Source organism: Salvelinus sp. IW2-2015, unplaced genomic scaffold (assembly GCF_002910315.2).
Source record: "Salvelinus sp. IW2-2015 unplaced genomic scaffold, ASM291031v2 Un_scaffold1060, whole genome shotgun sequence".
NCBI classification, from domain to species: Eukaryota; Metazoa; Chordata; class Actinopteri; order Salmoniformes; family Salmonidae; genus Salvelinus; species Salvelinus sp. IW2-2015.
This window is the reverse complement of record NW_019942712.1, coordinates 278,545-305,523: the sequence shown is the minus strand read 5'-3', so window position 1 is coordinate 305,523 and position 26,979 is coordinate 278,545. Positions and strand designations below refer to the sequence as shown.

Genomic DNA, 26,979 nt, shown 5'->3' with positions numbered 1-26,979 from the left:
TTCACGGGGTAAGTAGTATTTAGTAGTATGTAAGTAGTAAGTAGTATTTAGTAGTTGTAAGTAGTAAGTAGTATTTAGTAGTATGTAAGAAGTAAGTAGTATTTAGCAGTATGTAAGTAGTAAGTAGTATTTAGTAGTATGTAAGTAGTAAGTAGTATTTAGTAGTAATGTAAAGTAGTAAGTAGTATTTAGTAGTATGTAAGTAGTAAGTAGTTATTTAGTAGTATGTAAGTAGTAAGTAGTATTTTAGTTAGTATGTAAGTAGTAAGTTAGTATTTAGTAATGTAAGTAGTAAGTTAGTATTTAGTAGATATTGTAAGTAGTAAGTAGTATTAGTTAGTATGTAGGTTAGTAAGTAGATGCCAGGTGTTGGGAACGTAAGGCTCATGAACAACAATTTATTCAGCCTTATACAACCTGTAACGCCTGACCATGACAACATAAATACCTTAATGTCCTCTTTGCACCCAGATTCCCCCGCTGGGCACTCACTTCCTGCCAAACGACTAGTTTACCATTTCATCTCCCCACGGTTCTAGCTAAATTCTTACTTAAGGAATTGCTCTTTGCTAATAAAGTAATTTTTGTTTATTTTTACCATTTCAATTAAGAAAAATAAAGGTACAGTAAGTAAGGTACTTAATTGTTACCAGAAATGATTTATATTGAGACAAAACGACTGGCATTGGACCTTTAAAAACATAGCCCCTAGAAGATGATTTTCATTCTGTTTTGAGTCATTGCCTTTGATGTTTCATATCTAAGAAAAAAATGCATGGCATCAATTGAGAGACTGGCTTACTGGGCTATGACCTGGAGAAAAATAAATGAAAATATATTTTAGTGCCTTTTACCAGGATAGGTTTTGGAACTCCCTTTCTTATTGGTTCGATTAAACTATTTAAATTTTTAGGCTGTCTTTTCAAACAGCTCTTACACCAAAATAGGCATTATTTATACTTTCACAATTGCACAGCGTATATTCCAATCTCATAGTGTGGAAATATAGATAAAAACTTAGAAATACATTTTTTGACTCCACTGGGCCTTAATTGCTGACTGCTAGCTGGAGGGAGATGACACTGAGATACATGGCTTCCACTGTATCAGATACTCCATATTCTTTCCTGCATTCAGGGTACCTACCATACTCTCTACCTGCATTCGGGGTACCTACCATACTCTACCTGAATTAGTGTTACCTACCATACTCACCGTATTCAGTTGTACCTACCATACTCTCTGCATTCGCAGGGTACTACCATACTCTACCTGTATTCAGTGTACTTACCATACTCTACCTGCATTCGGGGTACCTACCATACTCTACCTGTATTCAGTCATAACCTTCTAGATAGTTGTACAGTCAACATGGTGAAGGTATCCAATCATAACCTTCTAGAAGTCAACATGTTGAAGGTATTCAGTCATAACCTCTAGATAGTTGTACAGTCAACATGTTGAAGGTATCCAGTCATAACCTCTAGATAGTTGTACAGTCAACATGTTGAAGGTATCCAGTCATAACCTCTAGATAGTGTACAGTCAAACATGTTGAAGTATTCCAGTCATAACCTCTAGATAGTTTACAGTCAACATGTTGAAGGTATCCAGTCTACTCTAGATAGTTGTACAGTCAACATGTTGAAGGTATCCAGTCATAACTCTAGATAGTTGTACAGTCAACATGTTGATGGTATCCAGTCATCAACCTCTAGATAGTTGTACAGTCAACATGGTTGAAAGGGTATCCAGTCATAACCTCTTAGATAGTTGTACAGTCAACATGTTGAGGTATCAGTCATAACCTCTAGAAGTTACACAGTCAACATGTTGAAGGTATCCAGTCATAACCTCTAGAATAGTCAACAGTTTTAAGGTATCCAGTCATAACCTTAGATAGTTGTACAAGTCAATATGGTGAAGGTATCCAGTCATAACTCTAGATAGTTGTACAGTCAACATGTTGAAGTATCCACGTCATAACCTCTAGTAGTCAAACATGTTGAAGGTATCCAGTCATAACCTCTAGATAGTTATACAGTCAACATGTTGAAGGTATCCAGTCTAACCTCTAGATAGTCAACATGTTGAGGTATCCAGTCATAACCTCTATGATAGTTCTACAGTCAACATGTTGAGGTATCCAGTATAACCTCTAGATAGTCAACATGTTGAGGTATCCAGTCATAACTCTAGATAGTTGTACAGTCAAATGTTGAAGGTATCCAGTCATAACCTCTAGATAGTTGTACAGTCAACATGTTGAAGGTATCCAGTCATAACCTCTAGATTAGTTGTACAGTTCAAACATGTGAAGGTATCCAGTCATAACTCTAGATAGTTGTACAGTCAACATTTGAAAGTATCCAGTTCATAACCTCTAGATAGTTCTACAGTCAACATGTTGAAGTATCCAGTCATAACCTCTAGATAGTTACACAGTCAACATGTTAAGTATCCAGTCATAACCTCTAGATAGTTCTACAGTCAACATGTTGAAGGTATCCAGTCATAACCTCTAGATAGTTTACAGTCAACATGTGAAGGTATCCATCATAACTCTAGATAGTTACACAGTCAACATGTTGAAGGTATCCAGTCATAACCTCTAGATAGTTATACAGTCAACATGTTGAAGGTATCCAGTCATAACCTCTAGATAGTCAACAGTTGAAGGTATCCAGTCATAACCTCTAGATAGTTGTACAGTCAACATGTTGAAGGTATCCAGTCATAACCTCTAGATAGTTGTACAGTCAACATGTTGAAGGTATCCAGTCATAACCTCTAGATAGTTGGACAGTCAACATGGTGAAGGTATCCAGTCATAACCTCTAGATAGTTGTACAGTCAACATGTTGAAGGTATCCAGTCATAACCTCTAGATAGTTGTACAGTCAACATGTTGAAGGTATCCAGTCATAACCTCTAGATAGTTGTACAGTCAACATGTTGAAGGTATCCAGTCATAACCTCTAGATAGTTATACAGTCAGCATGTTGAAGGTATCCAGTCATAACCTCTAGATAGTCAACATGTTGAAGGTATCCAGTCATAACCTCTAGATAGTTGTACAGTCAACATGTTGAAGGTATCCAGTCATAACCTCTAGATAGTCAACATGTTGAAGGTATCAGTCATAACCTCTAGATAGTCAACATGTTGAAGGTATCCAGTCATAACCTCTAGATAGTCAACATGTTGAAGGTATCCAGTCATAACCTCTAGATAGTCAACATGTTGAAGGTATCCAGTCATAACCTCTAGATAGTCAACATGTTGAAGTATCCAGTTACATTCCATGTGGTCAGTGGATCCCTTTGCACTACTGATGATTATTTAGAATTCTATTTTTGTCAGTGTTTACAACAATAGTTACAATGTAACACGTTACAGGGACAGGGCAGTGGGTTTAAAGGCTGTGGAAGAAATGACTCAACTCTAAAATGGACAGCTGCATCACTGCATGGAATAGTCAACAGTAACCGATCCGATTGTGGTACATGCTCATCTGTTGGTAGACTAGCACAACTCTGTTATACAAAGAAGCCACAAAACCACACTCGCTGCTCGTGTGTGTGTGTGTGTGTGTGTGTGTGTGTGTGTGTGTGTGTGTGTGTGTGTGTGTGTGTGTGTGTTGTGTGGTGTGTTGTGTGTGTGTGTGTGTGTGTGTGTGTGTGTGTGGTGTGGTGTGTGTGTGTGTGTGTGTGTGTGTGTGTGTTCGGCGCCAGTCATACAGTCACCAGACCCCCCCCCCCCCCCCCCCTCCATTCCCAAAGGCTCGGACAGGAAGAAACATGTTTCTGAGACCCCCAAAGGAAAAAGGAGAGATGGGAAGGGTGAAGCGCAGATAGGGGGGGGGGGTTAAGACTTACTGTTGATTGGTGCTAGTTCTATTGTGCCGTTCCCCCTAACCCTGCTCCCAGCTCTAGAAACACACAGGCTGTTTCAGAGGAGGCGAAGACAAAGAAAAACTGACCGTAAATAAGATTCCCCCCCCTTTATTTGTCTATCTTTCTTTCCTTTTGGGGATTCTGATTCCTCAAGGGGCAGCGAGGAAGGGAGTGTACAAGGGAGGGGTTTAGGGACATAAGTGCCCTTCTATCAAACGGAGCTGAAGTCATTTATACGGTCAGGCTTTGCCCCCTTGAGGGAATCAGAATCCCCAAAAGGAAAAGAAAGATAGAACAGATAAAGAGGGGGGGAATCTTATTTACGGGTCAGTTTTTCTTTGTCTTCGCCTCCTTGAAACAGCCTGTGTGTTTCCTAGAGCTGGAGCAGGGTTAGGGGGAACGGCACAATAGAACTAGCACCAATCAACAGTAAGTCTTAACCCCCCCCCCCTATCTGCGCTTCACCCCTTCCCATCTCTCCCTTTTTCCTTTGGGGGTCTCAGAAACATGTTTCTTCCTGTCCGAGCCTTTGGGAATGGAGGGGGGAGGGGGGGGGGGGGGTCTGGTGACTGTATGACTGGCGCCCGAACACACACACACACACACACACACACACACACACACACACACACACACAACACACACACACCACACACACACACCACCACACCACACAACCACACACCAACACACCCACACACACACACACACACACACACACACACACACACACACACACACAACAGAGGCAGCGAGTGTGGTTTTGTGGCTTCTTTGTATAACAGAGTTTGTGTAGTCTACCAACAGATGAGCATGTTACCACAATCGGATCGGTTACTGTTGACTATTCCATGCAGTGATGCAGCTGTCCAGTTTAGAGTTGAGTCATTTTTCTTCCACAGCCTTTAAACCCACTGCCCTGTCCCTGTAACGTGTTACATTGTAACTATTGTTGTAAACACTGACAAAAATAGAATTCTAAATAATCATCAGTAGTCGCAAAGGGATCCACTGACCACATGGAATGTAACTGGATAACTTAAACTGTTGACTATCTAGAGGTTATGATTGGATACCTTCAACAGTTGACTATCTAGAGGTTATGACTGGAACCTTCAACATGTTGACTATCTAGAGGTTATGACTGGATACCTTCAACATGTTGACTATCTAGAGGTTATGACTGGATACCTTCAAACATGTTGACTATCTAGAGGTTATGGACTGGATACCTTCAACATGTTGACTGTACACTATCTAGAGGTTATGACTGGATACTTCAACATGTTGACTATCTAGAGGTTATGACTGGATACCTTCAACATGCTGACTGTTTAACTATCTAGAGGTTATGACTGGATACCTTCAACATGTTGACTGTACAACTATCTAGAGGTTATGACTGGATACCTTCAACATGTTGACTGTACACTATCTAGAGGTTATGACTGGATACCTAACATGTTGACTGTACACTAATCTAGAGGTTATGACTGGATACCTTCACATGTTGGACTGTCCAACTATCTAGAGGTTATGACTGGATACCTTCAACATGTTGACTGTACAACTATCTAGAGGGTTATGACTGGATACCTTCAACATGTTGACTGTACAACTATCTTAGAGGTTATGACTGGATACCTTTCAAACATGTTGGACTTATCTAGAAGGTTATGACTGGATTACCTTCAACATGTTGACTTATAACTATCTAGAGGTTATGACTGGATACCTTCAACATTGTTGACTGCTGTACTATCTAGAGGTTATGGACTGGATACCTTCAACATGGTTGGACTGTAAAACTATCTAGAGGTTATGACTGGATACCTTCAAAATGTTGACTGTTAGAAACTATCTAGAGGTTTATGACTGGGATACCTTCAACATGTTGACTGTGTAACTAATCTAGGGTTATGGACTGGATTACCTTCCAACATGTGTTGACTGATAGAACTATCTAGAGGTTATGACTGGATACTTTCAACATGTTGACTGTACAACTATCTAGAGGTTATGACTGGATACCTTTTTCAACATGTTGACTGTTACACTATCTAAGAGGTTATGACTGTACCTTCACATGTTTGACTGTACAACTATCTAGAAGGTTATTACTGATTACTTCAACATGTTGACTGTCACAACTATCTAGAGGTTATGAACTGGGATACCTTTCAACATTGTTGACTATCTAGAGGTTTATGGACTGGATACCTTCAACATGGTTGACTGTAGAACTATCTAGAGGTTATGACTGCGATACTTCAACATGTTTGACTATCTAGAGGTTATGACTGAATTACCTTCAACATGTTGACTGATATAAACTATCTAGGAGGTTTATGACTGGATACCTTCAACATGTTGACTATCTAGAGTTTATGACTGGATACCTTCAACATTGTTGACTTACAACTATCTAGAGGTTATGACTGGATACCTTCACCATATTTGACTGTTACAACTATCTAGCGGTTTATGACTGGATACCTTAAACATGTGTTTGGACTATCAGAGGTTATGACTGGATACCTTCAACATGTTGACTGTGTAACTATCTAGAGGGTTCAACATGCATGACTGGATACCTTTCAAACATTTGTTGGACTTGTTACAACTATCTTAGAGGTTATAACTGTGATACCTTCAACTGTTGGACTGTACAACTATTCTAGAGGTTATGACTGGTACCATCAACATGTTGACTGTACAAACTATCTAGAGGTATGACTGGATTACCTTCACATGTGACTGCTACAACTATCTTGAGGTTATGACTGTATACCTTCAACATGTTGACTGTATAACTATTTAGAGGTTATGATGCCGATTACCTTCAACATGTTGACTGTACAACTATCTAGAGGTTATGACTGGATACCTTCAACATGTTGACTGTACAACTATCTAGAGGTTATGACTGAATACCTTCAACATGTTGACTATCTAGAGGTTATGACTGGATACCTTCACCATGTTGACTGTACAACTATCTAGAGGTTATGACTGAATACAGGTAGAGTATGGTAGGTACCCCGAATGCAGGTAGAGTATGGTAGGTACACTGAATACAGGTAGAGTATGGTAGGTACCCCGAATGCAGGTAGAGTATGGTAGGTACACTGAATACAGGTAGAGTATGGTAGGTACACTGAATACAGGTAGAGTATGGTAGGTACCCCGAATGCAGGTAGAGTATGGTAGGTACCCTGAATGCAGGAAGAATATGGCAGGTATCCTGAATACAGGTGGAAGCCATGTATCTCAGTGTCATCTCCCTCCAGCTAGCAGTCAGCAATTAAAGGCCCAGTGGAGTCAAAAAATGTATTTTCCTAAGTTTTATCTATATTTCCACACTATGAGATTGGAATAATACTGTGCAATTGTGAAAAGTATAATAATGCCATTTTGGTGTAAGAGCTGTTTGAAAAGACAGCCTGAAATTTAAATTAGTTAATCGACCAATAAGAAAGGGAGTTCCAAACCTATCTGGTAAAAGGCACTAAAATATATTTTCATTTATTTTTTCCTCCCAGGTCATAGCCCAGTAAGCCAGTCTCTCAATTGATGCCATGCATTTTTTCTTAGATATGAAACATCAAAGGCAATGACTCAAACAGAATGAAGAATCATCTCTAGGGGCTATGTTTTAAAGGTCCAATGCAGTCGTTTTGATCTCAATATCAAATCATTTCTGGGTAACAATTAAGTACCTTACTTACTGTACCTTTAATTGTTTCTTAATTGAAATGGTAAAAATAAACAAAAATTACTTTATTAGCAAAGAGCAATTTCTTAAGTAAGAATTTAGCTAGAACCGTGGGGAGATGAAAATGGTAAACTAGTCGTTATTGGCAGGAAGTGAGTGCCCAGCGGGGGAATCTGGGTGCAAAGAGGACATTACGAGGTATTTTATGTTGTCATGGTCAGGCTGTTTACAGGTTGTATAAGGCTGAATAAATTGTTGTTCATGAGCCTTAGTTCCAATGCGACTGGCATCCTACTTACTACCTACATACTACTAAATACTACTTACTACTTACATACTACTAAATACTACTTACTACTTACATACTACTAAATACTACTTACTACTTACATACTACTAATACTACTCTACACTTACATACTACGTAAATACTACTTGACTACTTAACATTACTACTATATCACACTTACTACTTACATACACTTACGACTTATACATATCATAACTAAATCTAACTACTTACCTACTTACATTACTGCTAATACTACTTAAAACTTACATACTACTAAATACTACTACTTAGTACAACTACTTACTATTACTACTGTCCATTACGTATACAACTACTTACCCCGTGAACGTTGACCTGTTGTGTTTTCCTGCATGAATGTGTACAGTATTGTTGTGTCCTAGCATTACTTTTAAGCATTTTCAATTGCAATACCCATACGTCATGAGCACCAGACCATCATTAATTACAAGCGTGTGTGTGTGTGTGTGTGTGTGTACATCAGAGTTCTCGTCGGCGTGGTGTTGTGTGCGTGTGTCGTGCGTGTGTGTGCGTGTTGTGTTGTGTGTGTGTGTGGGTGTGTGTGTGTGTGTGTGGTGTGTGTGTGTACCAGTGTTGTGTTCAAGACCGAGCAAATCAAGTCTGAGTCAAGCAAAGAAACAGGAGGGAGACGAGTCAAGTACAGCATGCAGTGGTCAGACCCGAGTCAAGACCAGACCAGCGACAGGGGGCGAGGACCGAGTCAAGACAAGACCAGACAGGGGGCGAGACCGAGTCAAGACAAGACCAGACAGGGGCGCAGACCGAGTCAAGAACAAGACCAGACAGGGGGCGAGACCGAGTCAAGAACAAGACAACAGGGCGAGACCGAGTCAAGAACAAGACCAGACAGGGGGCGAGACCGAGTCAAGAACAAGACCAGACAAGGGGGCGAGACCGAGTCAAGTACAAGACCAAGACAGGGGGCGAGACCAGTCAAGAAACAAGACCAACAGGGCGAAGACCGAGTCAAGACAACAAGACCAGACAGGGGGCGAGACCTGAGTCAAGAACAAGACCAGACAGGGGGCGAGACCGGATCAAGCACCAAGGACCAGACAGGGGGGCGAGACCGAGTCAAGACCAAGACCAGACAGGCGGGCCGAGAGACCGAGTCAAGACCAAGACCAGACAGGGGCTCGAGACCGAGTCAAGACCAAACCAGACAGGGGGGCGAGACCGAGTCAAGACCAAGACCAGACAGGGGCGAGACCGGAGTCAAGACCAAGAGCCAGACAGGGGTCGAGACCGAGTCAGACCAAGGACCAGACAGGGGGCGAGACCGAGTCAAGACCAAGACCAGACAGGGGGCGAGACTCGAGTCAAGAACCCAAAGACCAGACCAGCGGGCGAGACCGAGTCAAGACTGAGACCAGACACGGGGCGAGACCGGAGTCAAGACCCAAGTACCAGACAGGGGCGAGACCGAGTCAAGACCGAGATCAGACCAGGGGCAGACCGAGTCAAGACCAAGACCAAGGACAGGGGCGGAGACCCGAATCAAGACTGAGACAAGCGCGAGACCGAGTCAAGACCAAGACCAGACAGGGTCGTCGAGGACCGAGTCAAACCAAAGACCCAGACACAGGGACGAGACCAAGTCAAGAACAAAGAGCAGACAGGGGGGCAAGACCGAGTCAAGAACCAAGACCAGACAGGGGGCGAGAACCTGAGTCAAGACCAAGACCAGACAGGGGGCGAGACCGAGTCAAGACCAAGACCAGACAGGGGGCGAGACCGAGTCAAGACCAGAACCAGACAGGGGCGAGACCGAGTCAAGACCGAGACCAGACAGGGGGCGAGACCGAGTCAAAGACCAAGACCAGACAGGGGCGCGAGACCGAGTCAAGACCAAGACCAGACAGGGGGCGAGACCGAGTCAAGAACAAGACCAGACAGGGGCGACCATACGAGTCAAGACCAAGACCAGACAGGGGGCGAGACCGAGTCAAGAACAAGACCAACAGGGGGCGAGACCGAGTCAAGACCAAGACCCAGACAGGGGGCGAGACCGAATCAAGACCGAGACCAGACAGGGGGCGAGACCGAGTCAAGACCAAGACCAGACAGGGGCGAGACCGAATCAAGACTGAACAAGGGGCGAGACCGAGTCAGACCAAGACCAACAGGGGGTGAGACCGAGTCAAGACCGAGACCAGACAGGGGCGAAGACCGAGTCAAGACCAGAGACCAGACAGGGCGGGCGAGACCGAGTCAAGAACAAGACCAGACAGGAGGCGAGACCGAGTCAAGAACAAGACCAGACAGGGGTCGAGACCGAGTCAAGACCAAGGCCAGACAGGGGGCGAGACCGAGTCAAGAACAAGACCAGACAGAGGCAGAGACCGAGTCAAGAACAAGACCAGACAGGGGTCGAGACCGAGTCAAGACCAAGGCCAGGACACGGGCGGCGGCAGCCGAGTCAAGACCAAGACCAGACAGGGCGAGACCGAGTCAAGACAAGACCCAGACAGGGAGGCGAGACCGAGTCAAGACCAAGACCAGACAGGGGGCGGAGACCGAGTCAAGAACAAGACCAGACAGGGGCGAGACCGAGTCAAAACAAGACCAGACAGGGGGCGGAGACCGAGTCAAGAAACACAGACCAGACCAGAGGGGCGAGACGATCGAAGAACAACCAGACGGGGGCGAGACCGAGTCAAGAACAAGACCAGACAGGGGGGCGAGACCGAGTCAAGAACAAGACCAGACAGGGGGGCGAGACCGAGTCAAGAAATATTTGAGTCCAATTCAAGACCATGAATGAAATTTTGTCAAATCGCAACCATAATAAGAGTTGAAAATGTCCAGTATTTCTGTGTTCATATTTCAGAACAGCATCTGGATTCTTTAGACATTTAGAAGAGTGAACAAATGCATTATGGGGGAAAATAAAGCCACTCTACAATGTATTAGTAACCCAAACACAGTGGAGAACAATGAGGGCCTTCTACGCCTTCAGAGAAAGGCTAAGGATTTATAAAATAATAATAATTATAATTATATTATTCTTTTCAATGATGCTCTGATTTAATGTCTTCAATTTTTGTTGGAAATGAATGGGTTAACACTGAAGAGAGAGAAAAAAACGATCCAATCAGGATTTTTCTTTGGTGGTCTCTAGGGAGATGAATCTAGCTAGCTAAGTCAGCCATTGGCTAGGCCATCAGAAGCTAGATTGAAGGCATCTGCCATTCAACTGTATTAGGGCAACATTTTGMAGTGACAGTGGAATCAACCAATAAGATTTTTTCAGCTTTTTTATTGAGCTTGTTMTTATTAGCCATCTCTTTGAAAAATAACTTGTGTCAAACATTGTTGCATTTAAACTTTAGGTCACCGGTTACTTTGTGTGCTTAACGTTTAAATGTATTTTTTTGCAATGGGAAGTAATAGTTTCAATAGGTCCATTTCGATTGGGAAATTATTAGCCTAATGGTTGTGTGTTTGTATTCTTATGTTTGGGACCTACTGGCTTATTATGTCAAAGTGAGTGGACTGCTTATCCTTTAACATCATGCTGTGTGTGACTGCTGTCTTTCCAATCGGCCCTATGCAGTGGTCCCTGGAGAAGTGGGTATACTCTAATTTTGCCAAAAAAGGTTCCCAAAACGGCCCGCCCAGTGAAGGAAAAATGTGTGGAAAAATCCAAAGTTTTCCTATATATTTTTTCTGATTTATAGTGGGTGGGCATGGGTCTACCCGGGCCCACTCATGCCTACGCCCCTGATGCAAAAAAGCATGATAACTGAATTGCGCATCACAAATAGCCTACTAACCATAACTTTGGACCAAACTTTTCTCAATACTTGTTTTGCATACCCATTGTAGCCTTAGTTAGCATTTACTGGTAGATATCATAAACGGAAACATCTTTCCTACCCTACCGGCTACCGATGTCATTCTTCTGTGAGCTGCTCCATGCCAAAAAAACAGTTGAGAGCTGAACACTCTTGCTGCCTGCAGATGATATTCAGCTGAAACTAGGCTGTGTGTGTGTACGGCGCTCATGTGAACATATTTCACGTGCTTTGCGATTGTGTAGGCTACTTTGTACACGATTTCTCTGTTGTACTACATAATTGACAAGTCGTATAACCTCCACTATACTACTTCGATATGCATCAGTAAGGATTAAGAAGTGAGTTCCCACTGAAATTAAAAGTGGGTATATGGCAGATACCTGCGTATTCCCTCCACTGCACCACTGGCCCATTGTGTTTTACAAAAAGTGCACTCCTACATGAATGCCCTGGAATTACGGTTGCTGTCCTTTCAGAATACCTAGCCTGTCAAAACACGGAAGAACTACACACCTACTCATTCAAAGGTTTTTCTTTCTTTTTTAAATATTTTTTTTTACAAATCAAATCAAAGTTTATTTGTCACGTGCGCCGAATACAACAGGTGTAGTAGACCTTACAGTGAAATGCTTACTTACAGGCTCTAACCAATAGTTGTAGAATAATAGTGAAGACATCAAAACTATGAAATAACACATATGGAATCAAGTGTTAAACAAATCAAAATATATTTTATATTTGAGATTCTTCAAATAACCACCGTTTGCCTTGATGACAGCGTTGCACACTCTTGGCATTCTCTCAACCAACAGTCTTGAAGGAGTTCCCACAAATGCTGAGCACTTGTTGGCTGCTTTTCCTTCACTCTGCAGTCCGACTTATGCCAAACCATCTCAATTTGTTTGAGGTCGAGTGATTGTGGAGGCCAGGTCATCTGATGCAGCACTCCATCACTCTCCTTCTTGGTAAAATAGCCCTGACACAGCCTGGAGGTGTGTTGGGTCATTATCCTGTTGAAAAACAAATGATAGTCCCACTAAGCCCWAACCAGATGGGATGGCGTATCGCAGAATGCTGTGGTAGACATGCTGGTTAAGTGTGCCTTGAATTCTTGGGCTGCAATTTCTGAGGCTTATGAACATATCCTCTGCAGCAGAGGTAACTCTSGGTCTTCCATTCCTGTGGCGGTCCTCATGAGAGCCAGTTTCATCATAGCGCTTGATGGTTTTTGCGACTGCACTTGAAGAAACTTTCAAAGTTCTTGACATTTTCCGTATTGACTGACCTTCATGTCTTAAAGTAATGATGTACTGTCGTTTCTCTTTGCTTATTTGAGCTGTTCTTTCCATAATAAGATGGACTTGGTATTTTACCAAATAGGGCTCTATCTTCTATATACCCCCTACATTGTCACAACACAACTGATTGGCTCAAATGCATTAAGAAGGAAAGAAATTCCACAAATTAACTTTTAAGAAGGCACACCTGTTAATTGAAATGCATTCCAGGTAACTACCTCATGAAGCTGGTTGAGATGGTTTGGCATAAATCGGACCGCAGAGTGATGGAAAAGCAGTCAACAAGGGCTCGGCATTTGTGGAAACTCCTTCAAGATTGTTGGAAAAGCATTCCAGGTGAAGCTGGGTGAGAGAATGCCAAGAGTGTGCAAAGCTGTCATCAAGGCAAAGGGTGGCTATTTGAAGTATCTCAAATATAAAATATATTTAGATCTGCGTGTGTGTATGTGTGTATGTACAGTGGGAGAACAAGTATTTGATACACTGCCGATTTTGCAGGTTTTCCTACTTACAAAGCATGTAGAGGTCTGTCATTTTATCATAGGTACACTTCAACTGTGAGAGACGGAATCTAAAAACAAAAATCCAGAAAATCATATTGTATGATTTTTAAGTAATTATTTGCATTTTATTGCAAGACATAAGTATTTGATCACCTACCAACCAGTAAGAATTCCGGCTCTCACAGACCTGTTAGTTTTTCTTTAAGAAGCCCTCCTGTTCTCCACTCATTACCTGTATTAACGCACCTGTTTGAACTCGTTACCTGTATAAAAGACACCTGTCCACACACTCAATCAAACAGACAACAAACCTCTCCACAATGGCCAAGACCAGAGAGCTGTGTAAGGACATCAGGATAAATTGTAGACCTGTACAAGGCTGGATGGGCTACAGGACAATAGGCAAGCAGCTTGGTGAGAAGGCAACAAGTTTTGGCACAATTATTAGAAAATGGAAGAAGTTCAAGATGACGGTCAATCACCCTCGGTCTGGGGCTCCATGCAAAGATCTCACCTCGTGGGCATCAATGATCATGAGGAATGTGAGGGATCAGCCCAGAACTACACGGCAGGACCTGGTCAATGACCTGAAGAGAGCTGGGACCACAGTCTCAAAGAAAACCATTAGTAACACACTACGCCGTCATGGATTTAAAATCCTGCAGCGCACGCAAGGCGTCCCCTGCTCAAGCCAGCGCATGTCCAGGCCCGTCTGAAGTTTACCAATGACCATCTGGATGATCCAGAGGAGGAATGGGAGAGTCATGTGGTCTGATGAGACAAAAATAGAGCTTTTTGCTCTAAACTCCACTCGCCGTGTTGGAGGAATAGAAGGATGAGTACAACCCCAAGACACCATCCCAACCGTGAAGCATGGAGGTGGAAACATCATTCTTTGGGGATGCTTTTCTGCAAGGGGAACAGGACGACTGCACCGTATTGAGGGGAGATGGATGGGCCATGTTCGCAGATCTTGACCACAACATCCTCCCTCCTTGCTTAAGAGGTGGGTCTGTCTGTCTTCAGCATGACAAGCGACCCGAACACAACAGCCAGCGAACTAAGGAGTGCTCCGTAAGAAGCATCTCAAGTCCTGAGTGGCCTAGCCAGTCTCCAGACCTGAACCCAATAGAAAATCTTTGGAGGGAGCCGAAAGTCCGTATTGCCCAGCGACAGCCCCGAAACCTGAAGATCTGGAGAGAAGGTCTGTATGGAGGAGTTGGCCAAATCCCTGCTGCAGTGTGTGCAAACCTGGTCAAGAACTACAGGAAACGTATGATCTCTGTAATTGCAAACTAAGGTTTCTGTACCAAATATTCAGTTCTGCTTTTCTGATGTATCAAATACTTATGTCATGCAATTAAAAGCAAATTAATTACTTAAAAATCATACAATGTGATTTTCTGGATTTTGTTTTAGATTCCGTCTCTCACAGTTGAAGTGTACCTATGCATACAAATTACAGACCTCTACATGCTTTGTAGTAGCAAACCTGCAAAATTGTCAGTGTATCAAATACTTGTTCTCCCCACTGTATGTGTGTATGTGTGTGTGTACGCACGTCTGTATATGTGTGTGTGGTGGTGTGTGGTGTGTGTGTGCTGTGTGTGTGTGTGTGTGTGTGTGTGTGTGTGTGTGGTGGGTGTGTGTGTGTGTGTCACGCTACACATACCTCAACAGAACTGCCTGGACTTCCATCCCTTGGGAGTTCCATCTGCAGAGGGAGCCAGCGAATCTGAACAAAAAGCACACCAGCAACATGACTCACTTCAAAGGAGTCCACTCGCTCATATTCAGAACGCCAGACATTCAGTTAAACCTCTAAGATTCATTTTAAAAGAGTCGACTCTCTCCTTTTCAAGTCAATTCCCTCAAATTCATTACACCAGATATTCAGTCAATCTTCTAAGATACATTTAACAGAATTGACTCAGAGTCCATACTTAGGTCAAAAATCGATTCAGTTAATAACCAGTGTCAACCTGCTGAGATTCAGATCATGAATCAACTCATTTGAAACCAGAATCGACTCATTCAGAATCACCTGATTCAGAACCGAATGAACTCATGCACTTTCTCGGCCTTAGTGAAAACACAGAAGCCTATTTTGTGAGTGAGTGTATGTTCTGTGTGTGTGTGTGTGTGTGGTAGGTGTGTGTGTGTGTGGTGTTTGTGTGTGTGTTGGTAGGTGGTAGGTAGGTAGGGTAGGTAGGTAGCGTAGTAGGGGTATGTTGTAGGTAGGTATTGGTAGGTAGGTAGGTAGGTAGGTAGAGTAGGTAGGTAGGTAGGTAGGTAGTTAGGTGGTAGGTAGGGTAGGTAGGTAGGTGGTAGGTAGGTAGGTAGGTAGGTAGGTAGGTAGGTAGGTAGGTAGGTTAGTAGGTTATGGTGTAGGTAGGTAGGTAGGTAGGTAGGTAGGTAGGTAGGAGGTAGGTAGGTAGGTAGGGTTAGGTAGTAGGTAGGTAGGTATTGGTGGTAGGTAGGTATGTAGGTAGGTAGGTAGGTAGGTAGGTAGGTAGGTAGGTAGGCTTGCTAGGTGGTAGGTAGGTAGGTAGGTAGGTAGATAGGTAGGTAGGTAGTAGGTAGGTAGGTAGGTAGGTAGGTTATGTAGGTAAGGTATGTAGTAGGTTAGATAGGTAGTAGGTAGGTAGGTAGGTAGGGTAGGTAGGTATGGTGGGTAGGTATGTAGGTAGTAGGTAGGTAGGTAGTAGGGTAGTAGGTATGGTGGTAGATAGGTAGTGGAGGTAGTAGGTAGGTAGGTAGGTAGGTATGGTAGTGGTAGGTAGTAGTAGGTAGGTAGGTAGGTAGGTAGTAGGTAGGTGGTAGTTAGGTTGTAGGTAGGTAGGTTATGTGTAGATACAGTTGAAGTCGGAAGTTTACACACACTTATGTTAGAGTAATTAAAACTAATTTTTCAACCACTCCACACATTTCTTGTTAACAAACTGTCGTTTTGGCTTTGTTCATGACAAAAGTAATTTTTCCAACAATTGTTACAGGCAGATTATTTCACTTATAATTCACTGTATCTCAATTCCAGTGGGTCAGAAGTTTACTACACTAAGTTGACTGTTGACTACACGTTCAATTCTGTACAAACAATAGTACGCAAGTATAAACACCATAGGACCACGCAGCCGTCATACCACTCAGGAAGTTTACATACACCTTAGCCAAATACATTTAAACTCCGTTTTTCACAATTCCTGACCAACCTTTAACTTCCTGAGTAATGTTTTGAGATGTTGCTTCAATATATCCACAATTTTGCCATCTATTTTTGTGAAGTGCACCAGTCCCTCCTGCAGCAAAGCACCACCACAACATGATGCTGCCACCCCCGTGCTTCACGGTTGGGATGGTGTTTCTTTGGCTTGCAAGCCTCCCCGTTTTCCTCAAACACAACGATGGTCATTATGGCCAAACAGTTCTATTTTTGTTTCATCAAACCAGAGGGACATTTCTCCAAAAAGTATGATCTTTGTCCCCATGTGCAGTTGCAAACCGTTAGTCTGGCTTTTATATGGCGGTTTTGGAGCAGTGGCTTCTTTCTTGCTTGAGCGGATTTTCAGTGTGTCGATATAGGGACTCGTTTTACTGTGGATATAGATACTTTTGTACCTGTTTCCTCAGCATCTTCACAAGGGCCTTTGCTGTTGTTCTGGATTGATTTGCACTTTTCGCACCAAAGTACGTTCATTCTCTTAGGAGACAGAACGCATCTCCTTCCTGAGCGGTATGACGGCTGCGTGGTCCAATGGTGTTTATACTTGCGTACTATTGTTTGTACAGATGAACATGGTACCTTCAGGCATTTGGAAAATGCTCGCAAGGATGAACCAGACTTGTGGAGGTCTACAATTTTTTTTAATGAGGTCTTGGCTGATTTCTTTTGATTTTCCCATGATGTCAAGCAAAGAGGTACTGAATTTGAAGGTAGGCCTTGAAATACATCCACAGGTACACCTCTAATTGACTCAAATGATGTCAATTAGCCTTTCAGAAGCTTCTAAAGCCTGACATCATTTTCTGGAATTTTCCAAACTGTTTAAAGGCACAGTCAACTTAGTGTATGTGAACTTCTGATCCACTGGAATTGTGATACAGTGAATTATAAGTGAAATAATCTGCCTGTAAACAATTGTRGGAAAAAGTACTTGTGTCATGCACACTGTWGATGTCCTACCCGACTTGCCAAAACTATAGTTTGTTAACAAGAAATTTGTGGAGTGATTGAAAAAACGAGTTTTAATGACTCCAACCTAAGTGTATGTAAACTTCCGACTTCAACTGTAGGTAGGTAGGTGGTAGTTAGGTAGGTAGGTTGGTTAGTTGGTAGTTATGGATGGAGGTAGGTAGGTGTGTGTGTGTAGCAGCATTCCACTGCAGGCATGTCTATGAAGCTAAGCAYGGTTGGTCCTGGTTGGTCCCTAGATGGGAGACTAGATGCTGCTGGAAGTGGTGTTGGAGAGCCGGTAGGAGGAACTCTTTCTTTAGGTCAAAGGTTTTTTATCCCATTGCCCCAGGGCAGTGATTGAGGACATTGCCCTGTGCAGGGTGCCGTCTTACAGATGGGATGTTAAACGGGTGTCCTGACTCTATTGGTCACTAAAGATCCCATGGCARTTATGGTAAGAGTAGGCATGTTAATCCCGGTGTCCTGGCTAAATTCCCAATCTGACCCTCATACCATCATGGCCCTCTAATCATCCCCAGCTTCCAATTGGCTCATTCATCCTCCCTCCTCTCCCCTGTAACTATTCCCCAGGTCATTGCTGTAAATGAGAATGCATTCTCAGTCAACTGACCTGGTAAAATAAGGGATAAGTAAAGGTAGGCATGTAGGCAGATAGGTGTGGTAGGTTAGGTAGGTGTGGGCTCAGGTGTTCTCGTTACCTGAGTGTGGAGTGAGGAAGGGTAGGTGAAAGCAGGAGGGAGGGCTTGCGACAGCTCCGCCGGGTACAGCGGGTATGACGCCCACATGTCTGGGCCGCCAGGGTATAGAGCGGGTACTGTGAGCTCATCTGTGGAGACAAGAAGAGGAGGAGAACGGTGAGGAGTGACGGAGGGAGTGTGATGAGGGGGAACAGACAGGGTGGAGGGATGTGTGACATGTAGGTACACACGTCATAAGTGGTCTCCTCTCTTTTGTAACCATCGATCTGAAAGACCTGGATAAGTGAAAGGGAGTCTCCCTGTGAAATTCCGCCATATTGCTTTCGCGTATCCTCCATATTTAGACCATTGTGATTGGAAGAGAGGAGATGAGGCGAAGAAGGAACTTTAGACTACTGTGAGTGAGGTATTACAGAGCGAACATGACTTGAAATAGAAGTAAYAGGGAGAAAGAGGGAGAGATGAAGAAATATACAGGGTGAGATTGTTTAAAGGTGAGCAGAGTCAATCGGCTACCGGTTGAGGGCGGGTGGATATTTACACTACTAAAAAATCTTTCAGATTAAAAGCAAAAAGATATACCCTAGTCATTAATGGGACAGTTGATATATATATAAATATATTTGAACCTTTATTTAACTAGGCAAGTCAGTTAAGAACAAATTCTTATTTACAATGACGGCCTAGGAACAGTGGGTTAACTGCCTTGTTCAGGGGCAGAACYACAGATTTTTACCTTGTCAGCTCAAAGACTCGATCTAGCAACCTTTCGGTTACTGGCCCAACGCTCTAACCACTAGGCTACCTGCCGCTTCCTCTTTCATAGAAAGAGGAGGTCATCTCCAGACAGCAGCATATAGATCTACAGAATACCAATAGCTGTACCTATATCAACAACAATAACAATGGCTTCCATGTTCCAAGTGCCTTGAAAAACTGTCCATTTCAGTGTATTCTCAGATCAACTGGCAGATATACACTACCGGTCAACATTTTTAAAACACCTACTCATTCAAGAGTTTTTCTTAATTTTTTACTATTTTCTACATTGTGTTCTTAAACTTTTGACCGGTAGTGAAACTCCTTATCAGAAAATGACAGCCATCGATTTCTGTTTTGGAGATTGGTTGACAATTACGCCGTAATCTTCATTCATCGTTTCCTTCCCTATTCCACAAGGACCCAACAAGTGTACTCCCTCTCTCCTCCAGGCAAAAAGATTTCAGATAAGAACATGTTTCGGTCGATAAGTAAGAATCTAGCTACAACCACGCAATCCACAGATGGCCTATGTTCAACTTAACGCTTGACAAAACATTTAACTAAACGTAAAACAGTGTAGAGCTACATCAGCGAATTCCACACAATCTCAAGAGTCAAGGGGTTAGGTGCGTAGGATTATGACCGAGGCTAGTACTGCACACAGAGAATGTTTTATTAAACACAGAGGCAGACTGCACACAGAGGAATGTTTATTAAACACGAGGGCTATAACGTGCACACAGAGACATGTTTTATTAAAACCGTAGGCTAGTATGACACAGAGAAATGTTTTATTAAACACCGAGGCTAGTACTGCACACAGAGAATGTTTTATTCAACATTCACTTAACAAGAGGAATGTGTTTGAGAGAGCTTGAGAACGAATATTAGTCCTTGATTAACCTCATTTAAAAAACCATACTGATTGACCAGAGACGAATTTTTAAACCGTCATTTCCTAACATTCCATACTGAACAACTCTCTAAATGTAAAAATAAACATTGACCAAGGGTGTCTTATAACTGATAAATGAAAACCTACACACATGTTTCTTCGGCTGTTTAGTTTGAGATCCTAAGCCTTACCTCCAACATGGCTCCAATCTAGGTTGTATGTAGCTCCCATACATCAACACTGCGTGTACAATTATAACACTCTGTTTATAATGTAGCTACAGTTAAGGCCTACTATTTTCGCCCCCAAGTAAGGGGATTACCACTTCTCAGTGGTGCAGGGCCCTGCAGCAGCGTCTGACAGACAGACAGGAACACTCACATGGGTCTCTGTTGATGAACTGTGGGCCAGGGCTCTGCTGGGAGGGAGGAGGGTTAGGAGTGCCCACCAGCTTGTTCTTGGCCATCTTGGTGTTGGCTTTGGCAAACTCCAGCCGCAGAGTCTGGGGGATCTCCGGGTCGAAGCGGACACCCTGAGTTCAAAGGAAGAGGGTGAAATACACAATAAATAAAAAAAACATAGAGCTTTGTTTGTCTTTTGTTGTCTTGCCGATAAAGATACACTTAGTTTCTGSGAAGAAATCACGCCTCCTATTCGATGGATGGAACAGAGTTATAKATCTAGGTTGTCTTTAAAATATAGAGACATTGGTTACACCCGTRCAGTAACTTAGATATCCTCTATAATATGATATAGTGTCGGTGGTGTTCAACGAGCGAATCATATCCTGACCAAATCACATGTAAAAGCCTGGCATTTGAAACCATATTGTGAGAACCATTGTAAGAGCTATTATAAAAGCTATTGTAAGAGATATTCTAAGAGCTTTTGTAGGAGCTATTGTGAAGAACGTGGTCTTGAGGGATTCAACTTGGATTAGAACGTCATTCTCATTCTGTTGCATGTGGTGACACAAGCATTAAGGTTTGGTTCATGGTGACCCAAACTTGGTGTGGATACCATGTCACTTGGTGGGGATACCATGTCACTTGGTGGGGATACCATGTCACTTGGTGTGGATACCATGTCACTTGGTGGGGCTACCATGTCACTTGGTGTGGATACCATGTCACTTCGAGGGGATACCATGTCACTTGGTGCGGATACCATGTCACTTGGTGGGGATAAACAACCAATGTCCTACTTGATGGGGATTACCAAATAAGACTAAATAAGGTGTGGGCTACGATGTACACTATGTGGGGCTACCCTGCATTTGAGATGTTCTCACACTATCTGGGTAATCGAGATGTACCATACGGTTTTCAGTTATGTTGTGGTGGAATGGATACCATCCTTTGGTTGGGGCCTACCCCAAGTGTCAACCCTGGTTTGGATACCTATGTTCACTTGGGGGTGAGGGAGAATACCAGCTTTAGAGAGTTTAGGTAGTTTGGTGGGCGAAAAGTGATATGAGCACCATGTCATGTGCTTAATTTGAAGCCGGATCTTTGACCGGAACAATTATTGGTGGGCTCCCATTTGGTCACTTGGGTTGGGGATACCATGCGATGGACTGTCGGATACCAATGTCACTTGGTGTGCTGAAAAGCATTGTCACTTGGGGGGATTACCTGTGTCACTTTTTTTGGTGGTGCGATTGAATGAAAACCATTGATCATAACTTGGTGTTTGTGGTGATCCTTTAGCCCACACTGTTCACTTGGCTTAGGATCCACCTATTGTTCACTTGGTGGACCATGTCACTTGGTATGATACCATGTCACTTGGGGGATCACCATTCACTTGTGTGGATACAATGTCAACTTGGTGGTGGAACCCATTCAACTTGTGGTGGATACCAGCACTTGGTTGGATACCCATGATCACTGGTGGGGATACCATGTCACTTGGTGGGGCTACCATGTCACTTGGTGGGGATACCATGTCACTTGGTGGGGATACCATGGCACTTGGTGGGGATACCATGGCACTTGGTGGGGATACCATGTCACTTGGTGGGGATACCATGTCACTTGTGTCAGCGGCAGAATGCATAGAAGAGGGAAGCCACGAGACTGACCTCGCCACTTTCCCTCGTGAACTCTGAGCGTAACCCAATACTGTGACCTCAAACCCCCACCAACTATAACACACAGCGATCGCCACACCTCAAAGCGATCTTTCGACAGCACCGACAAATTCTTAGGATTCCACTGCGAAACATACAGTCAGGGGAGCTACATTTTGGCCCTTTGCGAGTAACTGACTCAAGGTTAGGTTACTTTGATTTCTCTCATCAATTATTAAAAACCTTTTCTACCAAAACATTTTTCCTTCTCCATTACTTTTAGCCCCAAGACTAGGGTTGTAAAATATTCCAACCCTACCCGAGACAGATGCTACAAATATGGAATTCAGGATGAACAGGGGTCCTCTTCGTCAGAAACAAAGGCACTGTTGTGAATCAACAGTACGGCACAGTATTAACCGCTGGCTATCTACCCTTACATCAACCCCGATACGAGAGATTCTTTGTGTGTCGGAGACGAAGAGAAAAAACACAGCGAATCGGATCAATGAAGAGAGAAGCCCGTGGAGTGAGTTCTGCGGTGCGCACCTAGGGTCGATTCTAGGTCCGTCCCAGCAGGCATTGCAGAGAGCCGCGCTGAAAGAAGCGAGAGATCGCGGTTCTCATGAAGGGAGGAATTAACTAGGATTGCCTCGGCTCACCGCTCTCTGAGCCTCTGCCAATTGAAGCTACAGAGGGTATAATAAGCTACACGGGCATAATGAGGACTGCTTTAATTTGACCTCAGAATCAAAAGGTTCAGAGGAGAGTTGATTCTCCGACTTGAAATTGTTATTTTGACAGATCAGTTTTCTCAACACCTCCAACAGGTTTATATGTTTTGATGTGAAGGCAGATAGTACATGTGTAGGAGTACCTCTATCTTCCTATTTTGTACTTACAGTTGAATATGAAGCTATAGACCAGGATCATCAACTAGATTCTACAGTTGAATGTGAAGCGATAGACCAGGGATCATCAACTAGATTCTACAGTTGAATGTGCACAAGCTATAGACCAGGGATTCATCAACTAGATTCTACAGTTGAATGTGAAGCCATAGACCAGGATCATCAACTAGATTCTACAGTTGAATGTGAAAGCATAGACCAGGGATCATCAACTTAGATTCTACAGTATTGACATGTTAAGCTATTCAGACCGAAGCTGGATCATATCAACTATGATTCTACTCAGTTGAGGAAGTGAGCTATAACACAGAATCCAGTCAAACCTAGTTTCTACCTCAGATGTTGGAAGTGGAAAGCTATCAAGCCCAGGAGGGAATCATCAACTAGATTCTACCGTTGAATGTGGAAGCCTTAGACCAAGGGATCATCAACTAGATTCTACAGATTGAATGTGAAGCCTAATAGGCCAGGGAGCCATCTACAACTAGATTCTACAGTTGAATGTGAAGCTATAGGCCAGGGATCATCAACTAATTCTACAGTTGAATCGTGAAGCCATTAGGCCAGCGGATCCATTCAAACTAGATTCTACAGGTTGAATGTGAAGCCTAATAGCCAGGGATCATCAACTAGATTCTACAGATTGAATGTGAAGGCTAAGACCAGGGATCAATCACATAAGATTCTACAGTTGAATAGAAGCATATAGCAGGATCATACAACTAAGATTCTACACATTGAAATTGAAAGACCATATAGACCAGTGACTCAAATCCACCATATTCATATCAGTTTGAAAGTGAAGCATATAAGGCCAGGGATCATCAACACTAGATTCTACAAGTTGAAATGTGAAGGCCATTAGCCAGGGATCACTCAACTAGATTCTCTACAGTTGAATGGGCACTAAGTATAGGCAGGGATCTAAACAACTAGATTCTTCACAGTTGTATACGAAGCTATAGGCCAGGGATCTACAACTAGATTCTACAGACATTAGATCGAAGCTATAGAGCCACAGGGATCTACAAATTCTCAGATTCTATCAGGTGAAATTGTGAAGCCTCATAAGACCCAGGATCATCAACTAGATTCTACCGTGTGTGAAGGTATTGCTGGAAGATTGTAGACCAGGGATCATCAACTAGATTCTACAGTTGAATATGAAGCTATAGGCCAGGGATCATCAACTAGATTCTACAGTTGAATACGAAGCTATAGACCAGGGATCTACAACTAGATTCTACAGTTGAATGTGAAGCTATAGACCAGGGATCATCAACTAGATTCTACAGTTGATTGTGAAGCCATAGACCAGGGATCATCAACTAGATTCTACAGTTGAATGTGAAGCCATAGACCAGGTATCATCAACTAGATTGAGCCGCGGGCAGATTATTTTTTGAGCGGATGGTCGGGGGGCCTAAACATAATTACAAATCATTTGTAGACTGCAAATTAACTTCAAGAAGCCCAAACAGATATAATGTAAAACCTAATAATTTCAAATCTTGCTTACATTTGTATACGATCACGTGCATCTCTATTATGAGTGGGAAAACTTGGGAACAGATTTCTTCAATTAAAATCCCTTGGTAGCTGATTTCCTGGTATTTTTATGTCAAAAAATGTAAATGCAAAAAAATACCCCAAACTTTTTTTTTCTTCATTAAAATGTTTTGCTCAGAAAACTTGGTGGGGGGGGGTTTCAACGTTTCTATAGACACTGGGGTGTTCTTCACACGACTCTGGGGAAATGGGCTGCACACAATAACACAATTTTCAGCATTACAGAGTGTTTCATTTGAGACCTACCCTAAATCTGATCTAATAACGTGAGCATTGCTTTTTAATTACATTTTTTCGTCTTTGATATATGTACAACAATATCTCGAGGATCGGTCCATTTCGATTCAGTAGATGCGATATTCTGTAATAAAGTAGTCATTATTGACCCAAATATAACCTTTACATTTATTTATTTCTGCACCCGAGAGGCACATAAAATGTAAATATAAAGCTGGAATAACTCATTTAAAAAACAAAGATGACAAAAAGAAAGGCATCTGAAAGTTTTCTTTGCGTTCTCTGTGAATCTTTGTTTCGAGAGATAAACTTAAAGCTTTGCCGGGATCAGTCCTGTTTTGCATCAGTCTGTCTGCCTCATCAATGATTTCCTCAAGCAAGGTTGGTAGCCTCTGCTTGAAATCAGCTAGATTAAATTCAAATCCTAGATCAATGTCTGCTATTTCGGTGTGGAAGGAGTGCTAATTCTACTGCGTTAAGAGTGATTGACCTTGTATGATCCAAAGGGATGGCAAAGCTTCATGTAAAATGAAATAAAATGTGGTTTATTTGAAAACCTGACTGAAAAGACTTTCACAGATATTAAATGATATCGGGAATGTTGAGGGAATTGACACATTACGATCGTTGTCAGTATTGTCGTAGCAAAATAATCCTGCAGTAACAGGATTTGAAATTGTAATCCATAATGTTGTTTGATCGGTGGTTAGGCTATTAGCTGGACAAAATTAAGCTTGAATGGAAAAGTGCAATACTGTTAATATAACCGTGTGTTAGTGCAGCTTTTCAGTGAATTTATGTAAGTCACAAAGCTCATCTGCATTTCCTACAGCACATGAAAATTCTCAGCAACAAAAAGAGAGATCGAATTAAGATCGTACATCTGTACTTGACTATCATGTGCTTTCAGAGGTACAGATGCCCAGAAATGTATTTGGGTATTCYTAAGAGTGCCTATAATATATATTTAGCAACACATATTATAAACATTAAAAACACCGTTAGACTGGGTTGTGCTTGATGAGGGCATATAACTTACGTTCAAGGCATTCTTGGCAGCTTCTGCCTCTGATCGGCTGTCAAAGCTGACAAACCCCACTGGCTGGAGAGATACAGCAGGCAAGACAAAAAACAGACAGAACAAAGGAAAGAAACAGAGTTTTAGGCATAATACTGATTCCGCACTTTTCTGTCTGAGTGAATATACATGTTTCTCATCTCTCTCTCCTCTTCTCTCTCCTCTCCTCTATCTCTCTCTCTCTCTCTCTCTCCTTCTCTTCTCTCTCTCTCTCTCTCTCTCTCTCTCTCTCCTCTCTCTCTCTCTCTCTCTCTCTCTCTCTCTTCTCTCTCTCTCTCTCTCTCTCTCTCTTCTCTCTCTCTTTCTTCTCTTCTCCTCTCTCTCTCTCTCTCTCTCCTCTTCTCTCATCTCTCCTTCTCTCTCTCTCTTCTCTCTCTCTCTCTCTGTTAAAAATCAGTGTGAAGAGAGAACTAGAGTCTGCAGTGTGGAGTCCACAAGAGTCAACATTCACTAGATGGTGCATAGGCTCCCTATGCCCAAATACGGGCAAAGGGGCAGCGAGTGTGTTTGAAAGGAAAGAGAAAGAGGGAGGGAGAGAGGAAAGAGGAGGGAGAGAGGGAGAAAGAGGAGGGAAAGAGAGGGAGACGAGAAAGAGGGAGAGGCCGAAAGAGGAGTTCACTTGTTTGCGAACTTCCTCCAGGCTTGTCATTTATTGTAGCTGCCAAGCATAAATCCCTGTTCTGTGTTTCATTCACCAAAACATTAGTGCATGTGTTACATTTTCTGTGACTTCACACTTTTGTTCAGGGCCAAATGTTTTGGAGAGAGGTGTGAACAAAAGGCATAAACATGCAGTCTGGTTGTATAAAGACACAAACATGCAGTACTGGTTTGGTATCAAAAGAACACAAACATGCAGTACTGGTTTGGTATCAAAACAACACAAACATGGCAGTACTGGTTTGGTATCAAAGCACACAAAACCATGCGTACTTGGTTTGGATCCAAACACAATGCAGGTACTGGGTTTGGGTATCAAAAGACAAACATGGCAGTACTGGTTTGGTATCAAAAGACAAA

At 42.7% G+C, this 26,979-nt stretch overlaps 1 protein-coding gene across 1 annotated transcript in view; it reads right to left on the bottom strand.

Annotated features, from left to right (window-relative positions):
- rbpms (RNA binding protein, mRNA processing factor) overlaps nucleotides 1–26,979 on the bottom strand; it is a 91,345-nt gene that overhangs the window by 17,750 nt on the left and 46,616 nt on the right. The window contains exons 4-7 of the mRNA XM_070438633.1: nucleotides 25,921–25,986; nucleotides 20,475–20,625; nucleotides 18,437–18,564; nucleotides 15,216–15,278 (exon numbers count right to left, since the gene is read on the bottom strand). Of these exons, the coding sequence (XP_070294734.1) occupies nucleotides 15,216–15,278; nucleotides 18,437–18,564; nucleotides 20,475–20,625; nucleotides 25,921–25,986 (408 nt within the window). The remainder of the gene's footprint in view (nucleotides 1–15,215; nucleotides 15,279–18,436; nucleotides 18,565–20,474; nucleotides 20,626–25,920; nucleotides 25,987–26,979) is intronic.